This window comes from Netta rufina, assembly GCF_964035555.1.
Source record: "Netta rufina genome assembly, chromosome: 22".
Taxonomy (NCBI): domain Eukaryota; kingdom Metazoa; phylum Chordata; class Aves; order Anseriformes; family Anatidae; genus Netta; species Netta rufina.
In genome coordinates this window covers 3619067-3636387 of record NC_140146.1, presented here as the reverse complement: position 1 = coordinate 3636387, position 17321 = coordinate 3619067, and the positions used below count along the sequence as shown (strand labels likewise).

Here is a 17321-nt window from a genome sequence, read left to right as displayed (position 1 = left end):
AAGGCTCTAAATATGTTAAGCAGAAAACTGTTGTGATTTGTATTCAGATTACTTGAGGTAATTCTGAGAAACCTTATCTTCAGTATTTTTGAAGATAAAAAAGGTTGTACTTCAGCTAGTAAAACATGCATTTTGTTCTGGGGATTTGGTTTCTCTGTTACAGGTACAATAAAGCCCTAATATAGCACAGGAAAGCCTTGATTTTTTTCTTGAGAAAAAAAAAAAAAAAGATAACCTGTATAGTCTAGTTTATAAACTGTTAATACAGATAAATTGGAATTAAATTAACTTAGTCTAATAAATCAAAGCAGTTTAAGCATATTTATCAAAGGACTTGTCATTACTTCAGTTAGAGGGTTCAGAACTGATTTTGGTACACTTAAGAAGCATTTTAAAATATAAATATCTCCTGGGTGTTCCAGGTGGGAAGATCACTGTGTCCTGTTATTTTCAGTCTGCTGTTGTTTGGTAGAGTTATGCATTGTAACAGAGGCATTAAAACTTTCTGGCTTTGAAGTCCATGCTTTCCTTACATGTGAAAGATCATCTTTGCAGCTACTCTCATTGGAAACATGGTGGATTCTTCCAAAAAGCTTCAGTGTGACAAGAATTGATGGTCAGGCAATTCCCTTGGCTACTTAAGGAACTTTTCTGCTTTGTGGAACAGGGCTCCTCTCTATCCTGTTACTACGAGTAGTTTGCATATCCAGGCTTAATGATTCCAGTGTTACTAATTGATGTACATAGATAATGAACGTGAATAGCCTCAGCCTAGGAAGATTACATCTTTTTGATGCTATTATGAATATAAAATTCAAGTGAGAGGTAAAAACTATTTTGCACTGTAACGTAGACAAAGGGAGATGCCGTTATGCCCATCTCCAAGGCATAACTTGGCATTTTTCCTCTCAGAAATTAATCCGAGAGGCCGGCACGGCAGGGGAGGTCGCAGCGCCCTGTCAGACCGCCGGCCCTCGGGGGGCGAGGCTGTGGCCGTGCCTCACCTCCGGGTTTCCCCACAGACACTGACGTGATTTTTTTTTCTTTTCCTTTTTTTTTTTTCAGTCAGAGTGGGCAGCTGCACTGCGAAAAGATGATATTTAAAAAATATATTTAAAAAGTCAACTAAAAATGAAAAAAAAATCAACTAAAAATGAAAAAAAAATCAACTAAAAATTAAAAAATAAACTAAAAATTAAAAAAAATCAACTTAAAATTTAAAAAAATAAATAGGGAAAGAGAACCTGCTCCTCACAGCTCATTGTCTGGGGCTGAGGGTGGTGGCTGGAGGCCGCGCTGCGGGTCCAGGCTCGGGCGGGTGGGGCTGAGCTGAGGCGGCCTCCCGGGGGGCTGAGGGCGGCGGGGGTCGGAGCTGAGGGGGGGGACGGGGACGGGGACGGGGACGGGGACGGGGACGGGGACGGGGCCGTCCCCGCTGCGGAGGGGGTCCCGCGGCGGGGGGCCTGCCCGCTGGCCTCCCCCCAACGTCACTTCCGAGGCTGGAGACAAAATGGCGTCGGGACGGGGCCGCAGCTGAGGCCGCTCCGAGAGCCGGGGCCGCGGGAGGAGGCGGTGGCGGCGGCGCCTCAGGTGAGGGGAAGGCGGCGGCGGTTGTGGCGGGGCCGGGCGCGCTGCCCGCGGGCGCCGCGGCGCAGGAGGGGCGGGCCGGGGCTTGGGGGCGGTGGGCAGAGCCACAGCCGCAGCCACAAGCAGCGGTGCGGGGCCGGGGGCGCGGCCGGGAGGGGGCCCGGCCGGCGGAGCTGCCTCCTGAGGGGAGGTGGAGCCGCCTCAGGGGGGACCCGGCCCGAGGGGTGAGGGCGTGAGGCTGGCGGGGAGCGGGTCCCGGGGAGGGGAGGGAGCACCCTCAGCCACCCGTCTGCCTCCCCTGCCTTTGGTTTTTATTTATTTATTTATTTTTTTGAGAACGGTGCCTCGGAGGCATCAGCTGGCGATGTGAGCGCTGCCAGCTTGGTGTTGGGAGACGGCTTCAGCGCTGTGGCAGCTGACGGGGTGGCAGGGCTTGCTGCAGCCCAGCTGAGGGAGAGGGGGCTCGGAGACGCTAATTTTGCTTCCCTCAGTAAGAGCATCCTCCCTGGGATATCAGTAAAGTTTCTGTTGGCTTTAAATTCACGTGAAGCAGCCGCAGTTTTATTTTGAAATAGCGAAGAAAAGTTTATAAACTGTTTTCGCCTGTTGAAGGAGGGAGGGAGGTGATGTGGCTGCACCTGCTGCCTCAGCACTTGGTGGCTAAAAGAAATATTCTTCTTACTTCGCATTCAAGTGATCCATTACGGACAGCTCTCGAAGGCAGCAGGACTGCTTGCCTTTCTGATGCTGCTTTTGCTGCTTCAAGCCTAGGCTCTGAACTGTGTCAGGCATGTTGTTTGGATGCGAAGTCTTTCAGTTTATCCACATGTATTATGCAGATAGGAAGAAGTACAGCAGTGTAGTGTCTAAGTATTATGTTGTTATCCCTTGACATTTGCTAGGTTTTAATAAAAATGCTGTGTGTGCTAAGGTGTGCCACCCTTGGCATAGACTGGGAGGCCTCCAGCTCTTCCAGCTGCTGACACCAGTGGCAGTGGGGCAGTGGCAGCCCTTCAGGTAAAGAACATAATCGCTGATAGACGGGCAGTGTGACTTTTAGGAAACTGAAGATTTATCCTTTTTGCAGAGAGTGCTGCAGGAGCCATGTGGTGCTTCTTGGTTTTCAGGCGTGTAGCTCACTGTTGGCCCCCCCCCGGACATGCTAGGGCAGAAGCATCACAGCAGCTTGTCTGACCGTAACAACGAGGCCAGGTTTTACTTTTAGTGAGACCCTAGCTTTGTGGAAAAAAAGGCAAATCATTGCTTTGGATAGTATAATTTTCAATAGAAGTGATGGGTGTGGTGTTGGAGATTCCTGAATTGAGTGCTATTTGCTGTAGGTGTGGGATCCTAAAAACCTTCCAGGGTAGCATGGAAGGTGGGGGAAGGATGTTGAAGTACTTACGTACATTTGTGTAAACCATCTATATTTATCTACAAGTATTTGCTTGAAAATGGAAGGGAATTACAACAGAAAATCAAAGTCAATGACAGCTTTCCTTTAAAACTCAAGTGGCTTTTGGCATCCTTTGTTCAGTGCAGCATTGAGCATTGTGCCTGTTTCAGTGTTTTATACAAAGACTTTGATCTTTAGGGGTGAAAAAGGTGGCAGAACATAAAAAGATTTAAATATTGCCCAGCACTAGGTGCCAATCCGTTAAAAACAGAAGTTCAGGGAGATTTAGAGATGACGGTTGTGGTAATGTGTTTGTGTATGGCTGTCTGCAGCCACGAGCTCCCTTGCAGCATGCCTGCCATACCTTCAAATGAGAGTCTCAACTAGGGGAAAGAAAGAAAAAAGAAAACCTAGGCTGTGGCTGGTAGCAAGAGCACAGTACCCTTTTCATCATGAGTCATTTGCTTACTTGTGAAGACAGGAGACTGCTCTTTTTTTTTTTTTTTTTGTCGGGGATTTATAAACATCTGGGGTTTATAAACTCATGCATGTTGAATACCTGCGTTGGCAAAGCCTTTTCTTTATATTTCCTTGTGAGCCTTTCTTCAGTCTTTGTAGTTAGCAGAGCCTCCATGCTTAATTCTTGCCGAGGTGGAGTTGTGTTACACGCTATCCCCTTTTGATTTATAGTTTCATAATTTTTAGCATTCTGTAATTCAGCCAAATTTTTTAGTCCTGTACATGATTACATTTGCTGTACTATTAACATACATACTAGTGTCTTACCCTTGCAAAATCCTTTTAGTTTACTAGCTCTTAATACATGGCAATCTTTCAGTAGGAACACGGTAGTTTGGCGGTGTTTTCCACGGCCATGGTACGTGTTAAAAAGAAGTCTTGAAAATATTCCTTTTATTTTAGTTAATTGCTCTTCACCTTGGGTATGTTTATTTCAACTTCAATCAGACTATTGGGAAGAATCTTTGAACCACACGTAGTCTTGGCGAGTATGGAGAGATTTTAAAAGTACTGCGATGTATTTCACGTTGGATTTCTTGGTACGTGAAAGGGCAGGTGTGATCCTGCTCCTTAACGCCTTCCCACCCAAATGAAATTGTTTCCTCTGCCAATGTGTGTTTTCTGATCATATTCCTAGCTGAAAAATATTGCTTTGCCTCTGTGTAAACATGCTTATAGACAGATGTGAGAGACAATCCTATATCGTTAGAAGACGCAACTGAAACAGGCTATTCCACGTACTGGTAAATCCGCAGTGTGCTGGTTTGAGAAAATTGTTATTTGAATGTACTGCCTTTGCGAGTAGAATGAAAAGGTGTACTTCTGTCTGAAGATCGAGTGATATTTCTGGGTACTTGCAGTTCTTAGGGTCTGATACCTTCTGTTGCTGCTTCTGCTTCCTTGCTGTTTAATTCTGCCATGAGGAAGAAATGATTTTCTAGAAAAATGTGCATGAAGGTGAAGAACTTGGGGTTTGGTTTTCTGCTGATGATTTCTTGATGTGGCTATCTAAATAAACCCTCTTAAGGTATAACAGCTTGGTTTTTGCATAGCAGTAAGCAAAGCTTTTTTTTCTTTCTTTCTTTTTTCAAGAGGCAACAGATTTTAATGTTTTAATCGTTACTTGCCCACTTTTCTCTGTTTTTCTTCTGACAGTCTACAGTAATTGTAACTGTCATGGCAATTAAGTGCCTGTAGATAGTGCTGGTTGTTTCTATCAAATCCATGGTTTTTAATCTTTCAGAGCTAACAAACTTAAATTTTTGGAAGCTTTAATACCCAATTTTTCAATGTATTAGGTGAAACAGTAACTCAGTATCGAACTGCAAAACAATGTAAACGCCTTATTGTGTGCGGGTTTTTTGTTTTAAATCTTTCATATGCTGCAACTGAAAACCAAGACAAAGAAAAAGAGTTTTCAACGCTGTGCAACATCATTCCAGCCCAAGCCCCTGCTCAGTAAGAAGGCAGGCTGTTGAGCCTTTCAAGTTTTATGCCTGTTTTGTAAAGAACATGTTTTTACCGGGGCAGTGATGTAATGCATGTCCCGTTTGCAGCTTCCAAAATTGGATTGATGCTCTTAGGCCTGTTTTCTTTTTTTTTTTTTCCTTTCTCTGAATTGGAAGCAATGTTCTCTTTTGAAGTAGTCTTTTATTCTGGGTTTAAAAAATAAAATAAAATCATATGCTTACAGATGTGATAAATATGGCTTAGAAAATCAGAAGATAGACCAGTTGGTATAACCTATTGATTGCTAGAAGTACCACCTGACTTTTGGGGGATTGGGGATCTGTAATGCTGGTTTTCTATAAAATTGCTTGCTTTTAAGTGCAACGTTTATTCCAAGTAAGCTTTTTTTTTTTTTTTTTTTTTTTTTTTTCCCATATGGGAATATTTAAAATTCCTTGAATGTAGAACTCAGAAGCAAGGTCAAATTTTTTGTTTCAAATGTTTTGTTTTAGAGTGCTCAGTGTTTCCTCAAATAAGAATGCTTTGTATATTCTCATCTAAATAATTTGTTGCTTAATGATGAGACTTTCTAAATAAACTTTTCTGAGACTAAGATTATAGAGCGTAGTAAATCTTTCTTTTGTTTGTTTCTCAGTTGCTTCAATATCGTGTGAAAGTGCCTAGGAATTTTCTACTCACGGGATGCAGCAGTACGTAGTGGTTTGACGTAAATATTACAATAGTTATATAAATATTACAATATTTATGTCAATGTTTTCTGGAAATTTTAACAATTCAAATTACTGGCAAGTGCATTTCATGGGTGGCATTGAACCAAACCTTTATTTACCTTTTCTGCAGTAGTTCAGTGAATGTTCAAGGTTTACTGTGATAGGCTTTAATAATATTCTGGGCTTTGACTGGTAGATACGTGTCTGCGTTGCTGTTAAGTTTGGAGAAAAGGTTCAAAACAGTTTTTACCTGTACTTGACATAGCTGGTGATGTGACTTCAAAGTACTGACACAGTTGCAGTCTGTTGCAAACTTAAAAACTGGTTCATTGTGGTCATCCTGGCTCCTCTGGGTGCAGCGTCCTGCAGTTGCTGTGACTACAAATCAGTGCAGCATTGCTTCCTTCGGGGCTTTTCGAGGAAACCTTGTGTTGGACTAGACTGTACGAGTGTCTGATGAGCCATTAATGTGTGCAGTGGCAGCCTGTTCCTGCTTGCAGCCACCTGCTTGGTAGCCATCGGTCATGCAGGGAGCTGGTATTTGGGCAGCAGTTGTAGAATTTGGTCCATATTTTCTTCTTTTTGTTGAACGAGAGGTTAAAGACAAAACTTAGTGTTGCAAATGGTTTGTCTTCTTTGCTAATGTCTTTTTTTTTTATTTATTTATCCAAGGAGGAATAGTGACTATGGATCAGTCTGTATGTAGATTTTATTTTCTTCCAGTGCAATTAACCTTTCCAAACAGTTGTGTGCGTTGTTTACAAAAACAAACAAAGGAAAAAAAAAGTGGAAAAAAGAGAAGACCTTTTCAGAGAGCTTTTGAGTTCTAGAGCTCAGGTAACTTGTCAGAACTGCAGGCATAAAATGCAAAGGTGAAATGTGTGCTTTAAATTAGTACTTCTATAAATAGTTGTTGCAGCTTCTGTTCTACTGTAGCTTCATTTCTCATCTGATTGTATTTTTTTTGATGAACTGATTCCTTTGGTAACTTGTAGCTGAAAGAGTGTAGAGTAGTACAGTCTGTTATGAAACCGAACTGTGTTAGGTATACGTTCAAATACAGCAGTATTTTAAGCTTTGCAAGTTTGAAATATCCGTCAGAGGTTTGGATCCAGCCGGTTCAAAAAAAAAAAAAAGCTTGTTTTTGGTTCTTTTTGAAAACTTAATTCTAAGCAAAATAATATTGAATTAGTATATAAAAAAGTATGTTTCTACTGCTCAAATAAAACAACATTTTTGAAATAAAATTTACCTTTTTAAAAAGTTTTTTGGCATTTCTCTAATAAGTCACACTAGGAACATCCCCCCCCTCGTACTTGTTGCCTCTCATTCTTTACGTTTAGTGACTGAGCAGTGATGCTAATGGATGTTTGCCTCTGCAAGCCAGTGCTTTAAATCTGGTTGGTTTTACGTACCTAGAGTTCTGAGTTAAAAGTCCTCCTGGTTTATTCAGTGTTGAAAATCGCTCATATACTTCAAGGTGACTGGTTACTGCAGCATAACATCTGGGCACATCTTCCAGTAGGTTTTCTAAATCAGTTTCCAGAGCCATGGTAGATGGTTCTGACAGAGGATGGGCACCGCTCTGCTAAGCTGCAGCGCAAGGGCGGAGAAAAGGAAGACGTAGGCAGCTGGAGACACCGACCACGTAACCTCGTGTGCTACAGCCTCAGTAGTGCTGCGCTGTGAAATTGTGTTAATAAAATATTCTTGCGTTGTCTATCTGCAATTAATCAGTTTTAGTTTTCTCACCAAGCGTAGAGAAAAGCAGATGTTTTTTTACCTAAAGTAAAGCATTTTTCACTCTAGGAAATGCTTGATGCCTCTCTTGCTATCCAAAATAACCTCATTTACAGATTGACGTTAAGCAGGTACCACCCAAACGAGCAGTGAATAAAAGAGAACAGCGTTTTTCCATACCGAGATGTCCACAAGTTTGTACCGGCTCCAGCGTCGCTTTTCATCTCCTCGGCACTTCCATGTGCCACAGCAGCTTTGGGCAGGTGACAGGCAGCCTGCAGATCGCATTTCACAAACCATTTGTCCAAAGCATTTGAGTAAAAATGTCTGAAGTAGAAGCTGTAGTTGTCTGGAGGAGTTAAGCTGTCGGCTAAGGCTGCGGGAAGTCAGTGGCATGTGGAAGATGTGTGAGGAACAACTGCACTCTGGCGCGAGAGGCTGGAGACAAAGAGACCTTATTGTGGCAGGGTCGAATTATCTCAGGAGTCACCATAAATCGTAATGAAACCCGTGTCATGCTCTACTTGTTCAGTAGCTTCTCGGTGTTGGCTGTGTTCTCCATCAGCATTGGGGAGTATTTTAGCAAATGAAATGCTGGGGACGCATCGTTCCTGGGAATCGGTTTGAGTTTGTTGTGCTGAAATAGGTTAGGTAGTAGCTGTGGTGTGCTCCCCAAGTGGTGCTTTTCTCCAGGTGGCTAAAAGCAGTTGGCGTGGGGCTCCTGTCCCTGCCTGGTCTCTGCTGGCAGAGCCCACAGAACAAGCTGCAGAGCTGAACCCGAACTTCAGATGTTTCAGCTGTTTGACTAAAGACAAGTAGAGTACAGAAATACCAGGACAAAAGTAGCTAATCCCAGAGGAGCTGTACACAATAGAAACACCCTTTTCAAGGAAATCTGTCCTTGTCTTATGAGTTGTTTAAGCAATGCAATCTTTGTATGAAACTTGGTGGTATTTCCCTTGATGTTACACAGCGTTAACAACTCTTATGTGCAAAGATGTGAAGGATTAGATGAAATTTACTTGGAGGATATAGTGCTTGAATAAATTTTAAATTAAATGTTAGTACTTATACAAAGTATTTAGTAAAATCATTTAATGATTGTTATATATATATATTTAAAAAACAAAAAACAAACAAAAAAAAAACCCACAACACTAAAGATTGGAAAGAAATAGCAGTACTTGAATAAAATGCTCTAAATGCTTAAGCACCAGTTAACCTCCAAAAAGGGTATTGTTAATTCATTGAAAGTCTTGTATGACACCAGGATGGTGTTTTACAGTGTAATTGCAATAATGCTTTTGTTTATGCATTGAAGGGAAAAATAAAAGGTGAGTTGATATACTAAACTCTCAGTTATAACATTATTCTGATCAATTTTGTGTTAAGAGTTTCCAAATTTAATGCCTCCTTGAACCAGCAATTTTTGGTGAAAATCTTTTTGAAGTCTCATGCTTCTGTTAAACAAGAAAGCCAAATGTTAGCATAATAAAATATCTTAATAAAAGGCCTATCTGAATGAAGAATTTCCTGCTTCTAATATTGGAGAGTCAAGACTCAAATGCATGCATCCTGTTAATCTTAAAAACACTTAAGGTCTTTCATATTACTTTAATATTAAATGCTGAAGAAATCCGTGTTGAACAAGCTAAGTTGATTTTGAAAACAAACAAAATGATCCTATTCGAGCACATTTCTTCTGCAACTTACTTTAAAATTTAGATAAATGATAGATATCCCTCTTTGCATTATTCATATAAGTTTTAAGCTAAAATAACAAAACGTTATTTTGGAGCAGATTTTGTATAAAGCAATATGCTGCTTTGGGAACAGTCCTTTAGGAAGAGAAACTACAGGTCTGTGTGCACTTTCAATTCAATGTAAATTTGTAGGTAGGTGTGTATTACAATTGTCTGTTTTTCTTTTTAGGGCTCATGTAATCAAAGGAGTTTCTTTGTTGTGTGTGTCTTTTCAGAACACAACAGGAATTCAAAATGAATCAGGTGAGTTTAACTGCAAGACTTCATCAAAATACTTTACTTAGATGTTAGAACAGCTAATTTTTAATAACTAAATCATCCAAAAAAATGTTCTTAAAAATCTTCAGTGTCATCTAAGCTCATGATCCTCCTTTCCACAGTGTGCGTGCTTGTGAGACTTATTTAATGTATTTTATTTTTTTTTGTGTGAATCCCCTTTAGCTACATATAAGTTATTATGGCTGGCACGTCTTACGAGAACGCCTCTCCAAAAAAAAAAAAAAGTCTATTTCAGCCTGAGGCTTTTGATAATAATTCAGCTCCTTATAAAAGTGGTTTGAAAATTAAAGGATTCCATTTTTTTACCTGTTTAAACCACTTTACTATTTCAAACATGCAGGGAACAGAATCTGTCATGGAAATTGATTGATCGGGACATTTCACACTTAGAACCAAGTGAGAAGGCCGGGAAAGAAAGCACATTGCCTTTGCAATGCATTCTCTGCTGTATGGATGCAAGAATATCCTGAGTGCTCTGGAGGGTGTTGTTTTAATCAGTGCCAAATGGATGTGATTTTATTTATTTTTTTATTTGTCTGTCTGTTAAGTAGGGATTTTAATGTTTGTTACAGAACAAGTAAATGTTGGCTTCAGTTTTTCTCATAAGCACTTCTCTGTTTGGATGATGTTACAAAGTCCCTTTGGCATGGGAATGTGAACATAAGATGTTACACTGAAGGAACGCTATTTTTTAATTTGCTAAAAAGATGACTATGTACAGAAGCTTCTTGTTTTCCGAGCCAGAAACAGCCATGGTACACAGTGATGCAAAATGCTTTGTCTACTTTTTTCATTGCCTGTTTCTAATGAGTGCTTTTATTGCCCTTAAGCCCTTAATTGATCATCAGCATTGAGTACAATTAGCACTTTGCTGAAGTATACTCTCCCACTAAAGTGATAGAAGAGCAAATAAATTAATTACAGTATGGAGTTGGGTGGTGGGATGTTTCCAGTTGCTTTTTTCATCTGATTTAAAGAAGAAAAAAAAACACAACAACAACAAAACACTAAAAAGCAAAATATATCTATTAGTCTTCCAATATGTATTGTAGAGAGTGCATATTTGTATTATATATACACATCAATAGAAGTGCTGTTTGCGTGATCTATAATGCATATTAGAACACATTGAGACATTAGTTTAGTTTGGGGTAGCTAGGATAACAATCTCTTCACAATTTATTTCTATTGAGACTTGAAGTTATTTCACCTGAAAAATTTATTTTGAGTGCTCTCAGTGGCATAAAGCAAACTTACAGTTCTCCTCAAGTAATAGTTCTGCTTTATCACTTGTTCTGATAAGCTTTGGATTCTGCTAAAACTCTGAAAGCTCTAGATTGTAATCTTTAACTGTTATCAGCAGCTGTTTCCTTCCCATTTGTGTCCCCCATTCCACCAGCACTGATATCTTTCTAGAATTAAGTAAAACTTCTGCACTGTGTGAAAACAAAGTTTTCCTCTTTATTACTGGGGCTGCTACTGCAGTGCTGTGCCGTGTGTCATCTTACAGTTAAATTAGGAGGTGACCCTGCCTCTGGGGATAGTTACAATAGCTTAGAGTCCTTCTTGGCATCTCTGCCTTTCACATTTAGTTTCCAAAGTGTACAGAGCTCATGTGGCTTTTTATTGTTCAATTACCATTCATATTAAGTGTGTATTTAGCATGAACCCTTTTTTTTCTTGCAGTGCCCTTGTCATTTCATTCACTGTTGACAAGTTGTAGTGCCAGGTCTGTATATGAAATGTCTTTGATGCCTGATGCCAAACATCTCTCAAGTGCTCTGTTCTCGTATTTCTTTCATTCTGCTTATCTTTGCTTTTGGTGTGACTTCAGTGACCCTGAAACTAACTAGGCTATTGTGAACTTTGTTTGTGTGAAAGCACTGCTAGTTTGCTTATAATGAAGAAAAACCTTGGCATAAATCGATATTGCCTTCTCCTTGCAGTAAGGAGAAAAATAGCTTTTAAAAATGCAGTTGTTTAAATTAATATTTTTTGCATTCCTTGGAAATTTGGTGTTTCAGGATCGATGGCATGCATTCTCTGTTTTTAAAAAGACATCTTTATTCAGTATGTGAACTGCATCAGAATACTCTGAATAGTTTATTTAAAAGAACAAACAAACAAACAAAAAACCAAGTAACCATGGGTTATTGGTCAGCAGCACTTACTCTATGTTAATGCAGTCTGAGATGCAGTATGGAAAAAGTCGTGTGTTACCTGGAGTACTGCATGGGCAGTTACCTCATACCGTCACCATTTGTTAAATAAATGACATCTGCACTTGTAGTAAAACGCCCTCCCTCCTGCTCCATTGGAATTGCTTAAATGATAATTTCAGCTATTTCTAATACATCTTTAATCTTCAAGTACGTGCAGTAAAACTGTTGCCAATGGATTTAGGCAGGACTTTGGGACAAGCAGAGACCTTTCTGCTTCTGACCTCCCTGATCATCCTCCTTAGGCTCTTCCTTTCCTTTTCACAACTCTTTTCTAACTCTTTTGCCATGTGTCTTTCTTCAGTGGCATCCTTTCATTTATCTTTTCATGTATCTCAGTCCCCTTTCCACCAAAACATGGCACTAACTGAATGTTTGTCATTTGTCACGTCCTTCAGCATGATTTTTTTGGCTCCAATCTGATCTGTGAATGGCTTGTAGCAGATCCTGTTTCTGCCTGGCTTAGGTACTGCCTGTAACACTACAGCCTAACCTGTGGAGGGGCCATAGGTACAATTCTATTCAAAGTGACATAAAAATTGCTTAAGTGCTGAAAGTTACTGTTGGAGTGACTGGACTCTGAATTTGATGCAAATGGAGGAAAAAAGCTTCAGTTAAGGTGCACCTTCAGCCCTCAGATGATTTTTTTTGTGCTGTTCTCAGGTCTCTTCACCCTTGCTAGTTTGCATGGTAACAATGTAATATGTGTAATGAACTTCAGGGTAGCAAATTTAAAAGGGAAACAAGCTCCGAGTACTTATGTATTCAAAATTGCAACAAAATTGTTGGCAGGAGTGGGAAAAATACCCTATGAGGACTGCAGTTCAGTGCAGAAGCTGGCTGCAGGATATGCTGCAGTACACTATCCTTACGGAAAGGTGAACTTTTTAATAGACAAAACTATTTAAATGTGATTAAGCATTGCTGGAAAAGCAATTGAAATCCTGGTATTTCTTCATTTGGTAGACAGACGTTCCTTGGGGACAAATTTTGATCTGGAAAGTGCTTTAAATAACCACATATAAATTGCAAATAAAATTACGTTGCACTGATTTGACTGAAGTAAATTGTTTATTTTACCATATAGTATTTGGTTACTTATTAATGTTTGTTTGAGGTGTGAAATGTGGTGTTGTATACTAGGCCATTTCCAATTTTCTGGTGCTTGTGAAATCCATCGATGTAACAGGTGCAGAGTGGGTCGGGGTGCTGTGTTCTCTGAACATAACAGCTAATTTGACTTAGGTAGGTAGATGTTAAATAAAGTTGCGAACAAATTTCTTCAATGGTAGAACAGTTTTGGAATATTTGTGGCTGAAAGGAGGTATCACTATTAAGAAATGTCTGATAGATCAGAGGATATAGATGTCTAAATTAGGTGAGTCTGATTTTTAAAGTTTTTTGATCAGATTATTTTGTAGGCTTGAGTTTTTTTAACTGTTCATCTAGCTATGGTTGTAAAAATCCATTTTTGTTAGCTTGAAGCTTAAAATGCATTGTTCTGGTAGTTGTCTTGTTCATTCTCTGCAGTCTGCCTCATCTATGCCTACATGTAATTTGTTAGAAACCACCGTGAAAAAAATAAGCTCGCTGTTCTCCTCAAGTCATGGGGTAATGTACTGGAAGAATATTTAGGCTTCTTTGTTTGATACGCTGAGAAGAGCGAGTTTCTTTTTTGTCTGCCGAGATGTGGACTTATGCATATCAGTTCAAGGCTAACAGATGTCTGAATCAGACTTCTTTCATCCCTATTTCTTCTCTATGGCTGTTTGAAGAGCAAAATAAAATGAGGTAGAGCAAAATAAAATGAAATAAAACTTTGTTCTGCCTTGAATAGACTTTCAGCTACTATAACTAAAGAATAAGGATCTCTTTTCCCCAGTCTCCTCACCCTTGTGGATGGGAAGGGATTTCTGGCATTCTGTTCTTTCCATAGTTTCCAATTTCGGGGTCTTTCTCCCCTACAAATAGCTCTTGAGGATGTGTCTGTGCAGCTGTTAGGGCTTACCAAGGCAGCAATAGAATAACATTGCTGTGACTCCAGTTTTACCATTTTTCTTGCTGTTGTTAAAGAAAGCTGGCAGATCTGCTCTTGTAACTCAGCAACTCACACTTAAAAATGTAAAGGAGAATACTTGCCGTACTGAGCACCCTTGCAAAGAGTAGATGCGAAGTAGAAGAGGTTGGGAAGCTTCATCTGTTTTGCTTTAGAGATAAAAATGTTAATTTTGGTAGGATATAGAGATGCATTTTAAAATCTATTTCCAGTAAGCTTTCAGCATAGCATTTCATAAGTGGTCAGGGGAAAATCCTGAGTGTTACTCAGTATATGGAGACTGCTATCATATCTCCGCTTCATGGCTGTGTGTAAACGCAAAGATCGTTTCTAGAAAGTCAGGGTCTACTTGGACAGCTGTAGTATTGCCCAATTTAGTGTTGTTATTTAACACCGCCTGCAGTTTCTCCAGAACTTAAATACGACATCCTTCCTATTCGAGGAGCTATTGCCATCACCACCAGGATTTGTAGCTGACCAGAAGGATCAAAGTTCAATGTCGAAGGGCAGATACTTTTTATTTTTAGGGCTGTTGCATGAAGTTCAACATATGCCTTGTTCTCACCGACACAATTCCACAGTAACGGGGACTGATTTTATGGGATATTGTACATCCTTGTAACTTTGAACTTCTGGTAATTTTAATCAGGAATGGGTGTTTTGTTAACTACAATTAGGTAATAAAGTGCTAGTTGTCTATGACAGATGTAACACTTGCTATTATAAATTATGTGAATAATGATACGAATATTATTATAAGCAGCCTACTGATCCTTGTAGTGTGTCAGCTGTTCTACCAGAGGGGTATACGTGGGTGTTAGTGGTCTCCAGTATGTGCAAGAAAGCTTCTCTCTGCCCACCTGCAGGGCATATTCATGCTTATGGCAGATGTTGTATCCCAAATTCCCATTTTAGTACGTACATTGGAGTAATTTGTTTACTACAATATTCTAGATTCAATAGGTAAAATAAATAACTTTTCATTTTTTTTTTTTGTGAACTACATACATTTTCCAGAACTTGCAATATGGTTTTCTCCTTAAATTTCTGTTTGGCCTTTCTTGCAAGAGATAGGTGTTCAAGTAAAGCAATACCAGAAATTATTTTAGATTTTTTTTTTTTTTTTTTGAGACTGATTGGGCTGAGAAATCAAGTGATGGTTCCAGGCAAAGAGGAAATGAATCACTGATGTATGCAAAATTACCCTTAGTGTGGCAGGTAGCTGATGTTTGGCTTTGCCCTGTATCACAGAAATCATCACTTGTGTGCTTCTAGGCAAGTTATTTTTGCTGCTGAAGCTTTACATTGTTCTTTCCTCTATGCATTTGCTCTGTTTAAAAGCTTTATGCACGTGTTTAGGAAATGATTGACAAAAATTAAAATGGATGGCTGCATGAGCAGGTCTGGACCCTCAGACCAGAAGTGCTCTGGATCTGGAATTGCCCTTTTGTAACTTTAAGGCATCCTCACGCTCTAAACTGGGAGACCAGTTAGCGTTCACTGTGAACACAGATAGTATGAAACTAGGGTACACAGGAAAATTGCAGTGTGTCTCTTCTTTCATTTAAAAGTATTGAAGGAATCTTAAAAATGCATAGAAAATAATGCTTTGAATTGTGTGTTCCATACAAATATTTTTATAACTTAACAACTCATAGGATTTAACTTGCTACCTCTCTATTAATAGACATGCTCTTAGTAGTTAAAGGTGTTTTTTCTTGCTATTTGTCACAGGTAACCAGTACTTTTTATGGACAGATATTCAGTAATTTATGTTAAATATAAAATGAAAAGGATGGTTATTGAAACATAAATGTTTTCCAGTCATCCTTTTCATTAATGCTGTCAATTATAATCAAGCTAAGCTACATGTCACACATCCGAGGTAGATCCAGTCAAGCCTGCATGATTCTGCTAACCTTTACTGAAGTCTGCTAATGGAGAAACTGCTGTGCTAGCTCCAGCAGACTTATTCGAGCCACATTTCTTCTGCATTTTGGAACAAAATTTGCAGATGGTGAGTGTCTAGGTGTTGAGGGAGGGTAATGGAATGCAGTTGCTAATGCTTTATCTCCCTTGTTTTAGGGGTTTTTACAGTTTTATGTAGGAAAAACAAACAAACAAACTCCTCTACTTCTGTTCTGGCTGTTTTGCTGCATGCTGTTTTAATCAAATAAGTGTATTTTAGCACAGCAATTTATTTTCCTCTAGCTATTTTGCCAGTAATATGCTTCAACAGTATAATCTGGACAAACGATGTGCCTGTCCTGAAACATTTCTAGTAACTTTTCTCATCTTCAGACTATTCAGAATCCAAAAGTACACATCGGACAAAGGTTTTTGCTAAAAGCATCTTGTGTTGCTCTTAAATGTCCTAGTCTGTCAGAGTGATCAGCATCATTTTCTAGCAGAAGAGATTATATTTAAGACACAGCATATAGCTCAAATAAAATAATGAAAACTCTTTTTGAGGCTTATTTCTAGAAAAGATTAGGTCTGTGTTTAGTTAGTAGCTCTGTGTATTTTTAAAAGTATTTTTAAAGAGAAAATCCATCTAGCTCCTTCAGAGACTTTTTAATTGGGCAAGACTTTCCAGACAGGTTACATAAGATATGTTTTTATACTACTTTTTTTTTGTTTGTTTTTTAATAAAACAAACAAACAAAACAAAACACTGTGGGAACCATCTAGTTTAAAAGCAGAATTTAAAAATACTGTTTACAATTACCTTGTGTAATCAAAGTAATTGTAATGCTTCGGTAGAATGTTTAAGGAACTGGAAGTTTCTTTGTGATAACAACTACATGCTAAAATTGAGGCAATGTTTCTATGAACAACTCTATGATAAACTCAGTAGTTTCTCATGGCATAACTGATCACAAAAAATAGTGCAATTCAAACTTGATCTGTATTTCTGTTTCACGGATGAATTTTAGATTACCGTATTAATGAGCAGTTTCAAAGATTTAACACTAGCCCTGAACCCATGTGAAGGTTATATCTTGAAAAAATGAGCTTCATTACATACATTTAATATTATGGATAGATGTTTTCCAAGGTATAAAAACACAGTGATTCCCATTCGTTCATCTTTAGGTGTAGTAGTCTAGAACTGTATGGTAAGTTATATCCAGACAAGAGAAATAAAATACATGTAGCTCTATGTTTCCCAAATAACTTAAGGGGGAATTTTGAATATGTTTTGTAGGACAAGCCAGGGAAAATGAATGAAATGGCGAATTGGTCTATGAGAAATACAAAACCCCTTTCAGTTAAGTTTACTCACTGTAGTCAAAACACACCTATAACTCAAGCAAAAGAATACTTACAGAAACTGACATAATTATCAGTGTTTTACATTTCTGGTGGTCTTAGAGCTCTTCATTAAAGCATAAACAAGGGTTATGAGAATAATGGTGAAAACTTGAATGTTCTGATCAAAAGATACTTACATGTTAGGATGTTGATGGAGGGGATCCTAGTCGAAATGGTGATTTGGAAACTTGTCTTAGGACTAATATTAGGAGTAAAAACTCTCAGGACTAGGTCATAAGGGTTGATCATCTGCTGTGCTTTTTGTTT

The 17321-nt window shown here is 39.0% G+C and overlaps 1 protein-coding gene across 4 annotated transcripts in view; it reads left to right on the top strand.

Annotated features, from left to right (window-relative positions):
• Positions 1–1506: 1506 nt before the first annotated feature.
• PRDM2 (PR/SET domain 2) overlaps positions 1507–17321 on the top strand; it is a 56224-nt gene continuing 40409 nt past the window's right edge. For 2 of the 4 annotated variants that reach the window (XM_084300033.1, XM_084300032.1), the window contains exons 1-2: positions 1507–1590; positions 9355–9428. In XM_084300033.1, the coding sequence (XP_084156159.1) occupies positions 9420–9428 (9 nt within the window). In that variant the 5' untranslated portion in view covers positions 1507–1590; positions 9355–9419. Of the gene's footprint in view, positions 1591–9354; positions 9429–11150; positions 11194–17321 lie in introns of all 4 variants that reach the window. The other 2 variants (XM_084300035.1, XM_084300036.1) reach the window with 2 other exon arrangements.